Here is a 10,391-nt window from a genome sequence, read left to right as displayed (position 1 = left end):
GCCCCCTCCAATCTATATTAGGGAAAAAAGCTCGAGTGCCCTGGTCAACAAAATTGCGTCGTTGATCGGGAACGGTGAAAACTTTCATGTTGTTCCGCTTATCAAAGGGAACATCCATGAAACAAAGGTGCAAACCAAGACTGAAGAGCACTTCCGAATAGTGTCAAAATATCTGGACACTGTACAGAAAAACTATTACACGTACCAGCTGAAAAGCAGTAAGGGCCTACAAGTGGTAGTAAAGGGAATAGAACCTGATGTTACCGTCGAGGAAATAAAAACCGCCCTTAAAGAAAAGGGCTTCGCCGCCAAGAATGTTATTAACATTCTAAATAAAGATAAAAAGCCACAACCCCTCTTCAAGGTCGAGCTCGAGCCTGAAAGCAGGTCGCTGAAGAAGAACGAAGTCCACCCAATCTACAACCTGCAATATCTTTTGCATCGGAAAATCACTGTTGAAGAGCCACATAAACGTAACGGTCCAGTGCAATGCACTAATTGTCAAGAGTATGGACACACAAGGTCTTACTGCACACTTCGGGCTGTCTGTGTAGTCTGCGGGGACGCCCACAAGTCCGCTTGCTGCACTACAAACAAGGACAGTACCGTGAAGAAATGTGGAAACTGCGGAGGCAGCCATACGGCAAACTATAGAGGATGTATTGTGTATAAGGAGTTAAAGAGTCGCATGCGTCAAGCGACCGCAACGCGCAACCAAAATCCACAGAATGCGTACGTTTCGTCAAAAACCACGCCAGACGTCTTCTTCGCCAAAGCTGCGAGATCCTCATTCGGTCCACTAAACACCACCAACGGCTTCTCCTATGCCGATGCTCTACGATCTGGAAGGGAAATTCCAATTCAGCCTAACTCTCAAAGCGCTCAACAGGCCCCAGAACAGCCACACAGCAAAACGGAAACTATGATGCTTACCCTCCAACAAAGTGTAATGGAGCTTATGTCATTCATGAAAACGACCATGCAAACGCTTGTTCAAAACCAGAACATGGTGATACAGCTGCTCGTAGCACAACAGTCCAAATAATCTATGCAGGCGCTACGAATATCAATGTGGAACGCCAATGGTGTCTCACGGCATAAACTAGAATTGTCACAATTCTTGACCGAAAACCATATTGACGTTATGCTACTGGTGGAAACGCATCTTACAAGCAAATACAACTTTCATATAAGAGGCTACACAATCTACCGCACAGATCATCTAGATGGGAAAGCCCACGGCGGAACTGGAGTTCTAATCAGAGAACGAATTAAACACCATTTTCACAAAAGGTTTGCAACAAACTTCTTGCAGGCCACATCGATACAAATTCAGTCAAGCAACGGAATCCTTTCAATTGCTGCCGTTTACTGCCCTCCTCGCTTCTCAATCTCGGAAGGACAATTTATGGACTTCTACAATTCACTTGGGGATCGATTTATAGCCGCAGGAGACTACAACGCCAAACATACGCACTGGGGATCACGTCTAGTGACTCCCAAAGGAAGACAATTGTACAATGCAATTATAAATGTGAAAAATAAACTGGACTACGTTTCCCCTGGAAGTCCCACATACTGGCCAACAGACTCACGAAAGCTCCCAGACCTTATTGATTTTGCAGTGACAAAAAACATACCTCGCAATCTAATAAGTGCCAAAGCAGTCTCGGACTTATCATCAGACCACTCGCCTGTGCGTCTAACGCTTCTTCAAAGCCCAGAAATAACCGAACACCCCTTCAGTCTGACGACGACAAAAACAAACTGGCTAAAATACAAAAAGTACGTGAGTGCCCACATAGAACTCGCCCCGGATTTTAACATGGAATCGGACATCGACTACACTACGAGCGCCCTGGAAGAAGTACTCGTTGCGGCAGCTAAAATCTCTACTCCTCATAGGAAAGAAGTAGACCGAAACAAACACTTCAAATCTAATCAGCAAATCGAACAGCTCGTGCGAGAAAAGAGGCGCACGCGTCGTGATTGGCAAAACAGCAGATCACCAGCTTCAAAACAACGCCTTAAGGAAGCAACCCGATCACTCGACCAGGCTCTTCACCAACAGGAAGAAAATGCACAGCTGAGGTACATCCAGAATCTCTCGCCAACAAGCACAAAGTACCCCCTGTGGAGGGCCCACCCAAATCTTAGTGCCCCAATTGAAACGACCACCCCGATAAGAAACTCTTCGGGATGCTGGGCTCGCAGCAACGAAGACCGAGCTGAAACATTCGCCACACATCTCCAAAGTGTCTTCCAGCCAAACCCAGCCTCAAATTCATTCCTCCTGCCAGTAATTCAGCCAGAGTCCTCCCCTCAGCCAGCCGCACCTCCATTCCGGCCGAACGAAATCGAAAAAGTCATAAGAGGGCTAAAACCAAAAAAGGCTCCCGGTGGTGACCTATTGACCCCAAAGATGCTGATCGAACTTCCAAAATGCGCTATAGAGGTCGTCTGCAAACTATTTAATGGAATCATTAATCTTGGCTATTTCCCAAAAAAGTGGAAGAAATCCATTATTATAATGATTCCGAAGCCTGGAAAAGACCACACAATTCCGTCATCATACAGACCAATAAGCCTTCTATCTTGTTTGTCTAAACTGTTTGAAAAATGCTTGTTAACTCGCATAATACCACATTTGGAAGCTTGCAATATCATCCCGGCACACCAATTTGGCTTTCGAAGAAACCATGGAACCATCGAACAAGTGAACAGATTAACATCCGAAATACGCTCAGCCTTCGAACAACGAGAATACTGCAGCGCTATTTTCCTCGACGTATCTCAAGCTTTCGACCGAGTTTGGCTCATCGGACTCATGCACAAAATTAAAACGTATTATATTTGCCAACATACACCCACAAGCTACTGGAATCATACCTCTTCAATAGGGTATTCTCAGTGAGATGCAACGCAGCTACCTCGGGCGACTACACCATCGAAGCTGGAGTTCCACAGGGAAGCGCACTCGGGCCGTGTCTATATGTTTTGTATACTGCGGATATTCCTACGAGCGCACAACTAACAACGTCAACGTTCGCCGATGATACCGCTATCCTTAGTCGCTCCAGATGCCCAACGCAGGCAACAACCCAACTGGCTAATCATCTCACAATAGTGGAAAGGTGGCTGTCCGACTGGCGCATTAAAATAAACGAACAAAAGTGTAAACATATAACGTTTACTCTTAATAGACAAACATGCCCTCCGCTTTTACTAAACGGTATGCAGATCCCTCAAGCCAACGACGTAACGTACATTGGCGTTCACCTTGATAGACGACTTACCTGGCGTAAGCACATCGAATGCAAAAAGATGCATCTAAAACTGAAAGCCAGCAGCCTCCACTGGATCATAAACTCACGATCGCCACTGTGCCTAGACTACAAGTTACTACTGTACAATTCAGTCCTAAAGCCAATCTGGACGTATGGCTCCCAGCTGTGGGGGAACGCGAGCAGCAGCAACATAGACATCATACAGCGCGCACAATCAAAAATCCTGAGAACTATCACAGGGGCACCTTGGTATGTTCGCAACGAAAACATCCACCGGGATCTGGGCATCCTCGCAGTGAAAGACGAAATCCAGAAGCAAAAAGAGTCATACAAAGAAAAACTGTCTTCGCACCCAAATTTTCTCGCTCGGGGATTGACTCGGGTTTCTAGCGTATCCCGCCTTAGACGCAACGACCTCCCAACCCAGCAATCGATTTTTAGGGCCGTCTAACTCCGTATCAGTCAATATGACTGTTAGTTAAGTTAAAAATATAAGATTTGATACACCTCTTGTTAGTCTCGCAAAGAGAAGATTCAAGAAATAAAAGCAACGTTAAAATAAAAAAAAAAAAAAAAAAATTCGGAAGTTACAAAAATGAAATCGGAAGTGTATGGCTCAACAGGACAAAGTATTTATAAACAGCGATTTCACACGGAAAAGCCTGTTGTATAAGATCAGCCATTGTATGTAACCACAATAATTCCCTTGAAATTAATAGATTCCAAAAATCAAATTATTTGGTTGAATCCTTCTCCTCAATTGGTCAGATTCTGCCGACCCCTTAAAATTGATTGGGAAACAACTGAACTGATAAAAAATGAAAAAAACGAACTTGGACGAGCAAATAAAAACCTTAAGCACACCTACACTCGCGGAATCAAAAAATAATAGTGAAATATGAAGCTGATTTGACTTTAATCGATGGCAAAGTTTTAAATGTGTGAACTGGTACAAATTCATGCCAATCCTGCCCATTATGTGGTGAAAGGTCAAATACACTTTTGAAGACGAAAAATATTGAGTCAATAAACTTTCATATGTATACTGATAGATATTATAGCTATGCATACTATATGCATCAAGGTATGGAGTTACAAAACCTAATATTAGGCTATAACTAATTTTAAATTTAATTTTTCAGGTATCCAAATCAAATTTATAATGCAAATTTCCTTAAAAATATATTAATTAATTAATTAATATATTAATTTATTAAATATATTATGTTAAAATATTTAAAAACAAATTTAAAAAAAAAAATCGAAAATTCCAATTTGATGGTAATGTGGGCGGGAAAGAAGGCGTGGTCCAATTAAAAATAAATAAAAAAATCGATCTTAATTTTTGTAGGTACATATATGTACCAATTCTTGTTTTTCTATCTTTAAAAATGTTAAAAATGCCGCAATTGGGACTTTTTGCAAGGAGGTTCCTTCCATGTTGGCAACTTTACAACTTAAAGGTATTGTTAAAATAATTATATACAAAATGAATGCAATTTTAGTTATTATTCAAAGATATCGCGAAAAACGGTAGGTATTTCATTTATCATATCACTTGCTACCATGCTCCTACCTAATTTGTTAAATGCAGCTAAATTTAATTTCTTTATAAAATGACTCGATGCACAAGCAGCAAGGTATGCTGGATTTTGTTGGTTTGACTGCAAAGTCCAAAAAAAAAATGTTGCTATTGATCCGCTAAGCAAGTCCCCTTGTCCTCCACACCTTCGACCGGATCCTCCAATAGGCATTGAGTAAATTTCTTTAGTGTGAGGAATATACAGTTTGTCAGTTAAGCCCTTTTCTAGCACTAATACTCCTTCTCCCAATAGCGACATTTCTTCCATCACTAAATGTGGATCCTTTCCAAACAGTCTTTGGAATTCTACAGCGTTTGGGGTCAATATTACATTCTGCTTTCCATGTATCAAATTAATATTATCTTTTAGTACAAATAACCCATCAGCATCAATAATGACTGGTTTTCGCACTGTCACGCAGTATTTTAATAATTCGATTGTCGTTTTTAGAACGGTCGGATCCCGTCCCAAGCCGGGACCAATAACCTAAAATAAGTCAAACAGATATTAAAATCTTTACATATATGTATACGTATTTACATTTTATGTATGTAGATATCAGAGGTATGCATGGATTGCCTCAGACATAGAATATGCACATGCGAATGGAATAGAATGATGTAGAGAAAGAGGCACATATTGAGTGAGGGGAAGTGGGAGATCTCAAAATACATACATATGTAGGTACATAGGTAATTTAAGGCAATTGCATAACCTCTACTATACTATTAGTTAATTCAAGGCAGAGCAGTGCACTGTCGCATCTCAGATTTTATTTATTCAAGAAAGTTCATAGCCGATAAATATTTCATTACCCTGAGTAACTAATTTTAGATACATATACGTTAAATAAGTTATATTCGACGGCTTCCACATTCGATTTACCCACATTGCATGCAAACTCCAACTCTTACTCATCCAAGTTATTTTACTACCCAATGCTACTCATTAATTCATTTATTTTCCTCTTCGGATTCTATCTCACTCAATACATTTTTAACCTTGTGCATTTGAAAGTCGTTTTTTGGCTATTCATTCAGACCTCTCTTTCTCCGCCATATACTTACAATTACATGTAATCCCTGTAACCATGGAACAATTTTTTCAACAGCGTCTAAGCGATCCAGAACTGGGTGAACAATTAAATCTGGGCTATATGATTTAATAACTGTAGCTGCATTGTTGTGACAAAAAACATGCGATATGTCAGCACCTACTTTCATTGCAGAAATTGCAGCAAAATATGGCGCACCCGTATACTCCAAGCAACCTCCAATAACACCAATTCGCCCATTTTGGCCTTTGCACTTATCGGTTGTAAGTTTCGGTACCAAGCTCCGAAACAAATTCAAAAGTTTAGATACATTAACGGGTATATCTTTTTTTGAAGCCATAGTCTAAATGACAAATGTTCATTTAACATAAAACAATTACTTGTTAGAATCATGACCGTCAACCTGGCGCCGCTTAGGTAGTGGCCGATGGGAAGTATTGGAATCTGGAACATACGTGCAATGTTTGATTTAAAATCGAATTGAATAAATAATAAGTTGGGACCAATATTCATTATATTCCTAATACATAAATATGTGGGTATGTATATAAAGTGCTAATTTAAATTAGTCTTCCTTTAGGAGTTATTTCTATATCACGCTTTCAAGAACTCGTGATGGCCATTGCATAATACATAATAATAATTAATACGGAAGGTATTAACGCGAAAAAAATATTTTTGTGCTTTTATGTGAAAGTAGTTTTGCCACCTTGCCTCCTAACTTTTCACATTTACTTTTTGATTTGTAAAATAACTTTTATTTTAGCAAATCACACAAGAAACATTTTTTGTGTATTGAATGGTCACAAAAAAGAACAAAGTTTTAGCGTTAGAAAAAAAAATACATACTACTTCATAGTACTTGATTGTAAGTTGACATATCGAGCCCTATTTGCCAAAATAACGTAAGCGCCAAAAAGCAATTTTTAAAAGAGAGGTTTTTTCGCGTTTTTTTCACGGCCACTAATACAAGCGTTTGTCGCTTGGCAGGCCGATATCTCAGTAAATAGATGCTATTAATTGATTTTAATACTTTGGGAGCAATTATGTACAAGGTATATAAGGTACATGTACTCATACACCTTCCCTTTTCCTCCCTTACGGGAACACAGGAGGCATACGTCTCCCGGCGGCAAGCGGCAGTAGCCGCATATTATATTTTTAGGAACTACGTAAATAGCTAAAATAAGAGGCCCTGTCGATGCCGTTGCTGTCCTCGTTTGGCACTGTGTTTAGTTTCGACGCGATCATAAATCGACTCGATATTACGTACAGTGACAAGCGTCACTCAGATACACGTTGTGGAAATCCTTACCGGCAGAGAAGAGCGACGGCATAGATGAGAATGACGCCTCTCATAAGAAATAGATTATACCATTAATGTACAATTCAATTAGAGTTAGTTGACCTGGTAACGCCAGCAGTGCCGGTGCTAATAAAAGAGTGAATCAAAGACCGTACTTGGAATTATTATTTAAGTCGGTAATAAGGCTTTGTTACACACGTCATCGATCAGGAGATGGGCACTCTCTGGCAGGGAAATCTGTCGCTCCTACAATACTATGACGAAGTCGAGAAAAAACTCACCTTGCTCACGAATGAAGCCACCATGTCGTACGAGGCGTCGGCGGCAAAGTTTTGTGTGGCAAATTCCGGGATGACGAACTCCGAATGTTTAGCTCGGGACTCAAGCGCAGTCTCACGGATCTGCTCTTTTCGGCCCTATCTGCCCTATCCCGAGGGCATAGGAAATTTCTCTGCCCGAGCTCTGCCACACACACAGAGTATAAATGTGTGAAACGTCATGCTCACAGCCTACTTTCTGCTATTCGTAACTAACACTAATGCGTTAAAATGAAATCAATGTATTGGGGTGCCGACCACTGCTTTATAGGGTCGGAATCCTTCACTGCGTTTCACACTTTTGCCCATAATTTTAATACCCTCTGCAAGGGTGTAAAAACAACTACCAAAGTGGAGAATAGAGATTCCTAAGAAATTTCGAAAATGGGTTCAATGATCCGTCAGTCTGTTAGGCATACAAAGGACTCAAATTTTTCACCTATTTGCCTCTCGCTCACAGCTGAAAAAAAGCTTTTGTCGATCTGAGTACTAAGTTTAAATTAGTAAACAGAAACAAACAATAATAGAATTGAGTTTGGCAGTGGAATGTGTCTGGTGCAAAGACAAAAAAAATTCTGAAAAAATAATGTAAACGCTGGCCAAAGTCAAATTGATAAATTCGATGAGTTTAAAATTAAAGATCTAATTAAATGAGTAGAAATTCTTCTCGTCATTTAAGATTTGTGAGACAAACCATATTTTATTGTCAATTTCATGGCACCAATTGCGCAAAAAAAAAAAATTTTAAATTCATATTTTTACACCCAAATAGGTTCAAAATCCACAAAGGACTTCTAAAATCCAACATTGTCAATGTTTAAATTTAAATTCAAATAAATTTTAGGAGGGATCGTAGTGCATAACTTGAAAATTTACACTTACTCTGGAAAGAATAAACGTTTTTACTCGCCAAACACGTTTTTCAATTTCAGTACTAGGCTTTACTTAAGACCACTTTAACTTAAATGGCAAAAAATGAATCAAACACCAAAAGATCCGATCCGATCCAAACACCGATCTGTAAAGGATCGCAAGAAAACTATAAAACTAACGGTTCTTGCAATATAATTATTTTTGTAAATTCTGGTGCATTCTAGACATAAAAACAAAAGGCGATGGAAAGCTTTTTTTTCTCTTTTTTTCTACAAAACAAGTGCACAGATTGCCTGTAATTTTCGTTGGCGCTCATAAAAATATTATTTTTTCCATTAGTTGGTTCGTTGTTTGAACCAGAGGAAAAACGAAGACGCCACACAAGTAAGGTGTACTAGTACTTAGGTGTGGTAGTACTTACCACAGTACTTACCACTTAATATCAACCTCCAGTACTTTTTTGGTTGGTAACCATTTATTTTACTAGTTACAAATTAAAGCCCAGTTCTGCAGGGTAACATTAAGAAGCTTTCTAAAGATAAGGTTAAGAAATATAATAATATTAAAGATTTTGTGAAGCTTTTTAGCATTCCTCTTATAACAGTTTATTTAAATGATAATTAATTTTGCGGTAAAACTTGTCAACCAACGGCAGTGGCGTAGGTGTGGGGGCGTCAAAAGCATCAGTCCCTATTGGTAAGTTATCCCTCTTCGAAAATAGTTATCTACGCCATTGAATACCATAGACTAGTAAATTAAGTTCAAGATTGTTATCAGTTCTCGTGTAATAAATTTGGTTTACTTAGTATTTGACTGTTAACAAAGAAACGTGTGCTAATAATATAAAATTATGGAATCATCAGCGATGTCTATTGACAATTCGGAAATTGACAGTATTATTATGATGTCTACATCAAGTTTCAATTCAAAGCAGATCACAAATATCATTGGTGTACCTAGTGAATTTTCCGAGCTAAATTTGCCAACTTTCCGGGATGTACTTAAATATTATTTTTACGTGAGTGATCGCAAAAAACAGCAAACAAAAACAACACTCTTATGCGAGCCTTACTCCGATGATTGCAGACAAAATAATTGAAATTTGGAGAAAGACGAATATTAAATTAATAAATATAAAAAGCATCATTAAAAAGCTTAATAAATTTATAAAAAAATATCAGCGAGAAATTAAAAACATTACTAGAACTAATTCAATTACTGAATTTGAGAAAAGCTTAAATGATTTGTTTTATGTCGCTAAATGCAGTTGTAAGAATACAATGCCATGCTCCTGCGGATTAATTCCTGACCACTTGAAAATGTTCATGATTGACCAACACACCAGCAGAAGAAATACCATTCCCGAAGTTGTGCTAAATATAGTCGATCAACAGTCAAGCCAATTGCCAGAAAGCTCTGATCCTTCTTATAGACCCGAATCCGCGGATATGAACATCGAAAGTGATTTTGAGTTTGCAATGCCAGCAGCAAAAGATCAGAGTTTCAACAAACGGGGACCATACGTTAAGAGATACGACGCATTTAATTTCGCAATGATGTGTGATAGATTCGGCATTTCCGACAGAGTTGCCTCCTGCTTGGCTACAGCCTTATTTAAAGACATTGGATTTACTGATGAAAATGGGGAGACAATTATTATGGATTAATCCAAAGTTGGACGAGAAAAATTGAAATGCAGGGAGACCGTTCGACGTATGCAGCAAAATGATTCAGCTTTACTAGCCTTTTCTTTTGATGGCAGGAAAAATGACGCTCTGACACGGAATGAAGTCAATGGAAAATACCATCCGAGAGTAAAAAAGGAGTCTCATATTGTGATTCTTAAGGAACCGCAAGGCAAGCTGTTGGGGCACATAAAAGTTAATGCTGAGGATTCCAATACTAAGCAAATCCAATTATGTGAGTTCTTTAAGGAAAAAAAAATAACGCTTAGTAACTTGATTGGAGTTT

General features: G+C 38.9%; 1 protein-coding gene across 1 annotated transcript; it reads right to left on the bottom strand.

The window, feature by feature from the left end:
* Nucleotides 1–4,184: 4,184 nt before the first annotated feature.
* On the bottom strand, nt 4,185–7,692 carry Naxd (NAD(P)HX dehydratase). The gene is made up of 3 exons (XM_017245806.3): nt 7,512–7,692; nt 5,938–6,368; nt 4,185–5,356 (listed from the first exon to the last, which is right to left on the bottom strand). Exons 2-3 carry the CDS (start codon nt 6,262–6,264, stop codon nt 4,796–4,798), a joined length of 888 nt encoding a protein of 295 aa, XP_017101295.1. The 5' UTR covers nt 6,265–6,368; nt 7,512–7,692; the 3' UTR covers nt 4,185–4,795.
* Between the last annotated feature and the right edge of the window lie 2,699 nt (nt 7,693–10,391).

This window comes from Drosophila bipectinata, chromosome 2L, assembly GCF_030179905.1.
Source record: "Drosophila bipectinata strain 14024-0381.07 chromosome 2L, DbipHiC1v2, whole genome shotgun sequence".
Lineage (NCBI taxonomy): Eukaryota > Metazoa > Arthropoda > Insecta > Diptera > Drosophilidae > Drosophila > Drosophila bipectinata.
The sequence above is the reverse complement of the archived record's forward strand: the minus strand, read 5'-3'. Positions and strand labels throughout refer to the sequence as shown.

Bases quoted from the DNA above. Each gene is read 5' to 3' on its own strand.
- Naxd (XM_017245806.3), bottom strand. From the start codon at position 6,264: ATGGCTTCAAAAAAAGATATACCCGTTAATGTATCTAAACTTTTGAAT. The intron at 5,357-5,937 runs GTAAGTATATGG...GACTTATTTTAG, and splicing joins TACAGGGATTACATGTAATT to GTTATTGGTCCCGGCTTGGG.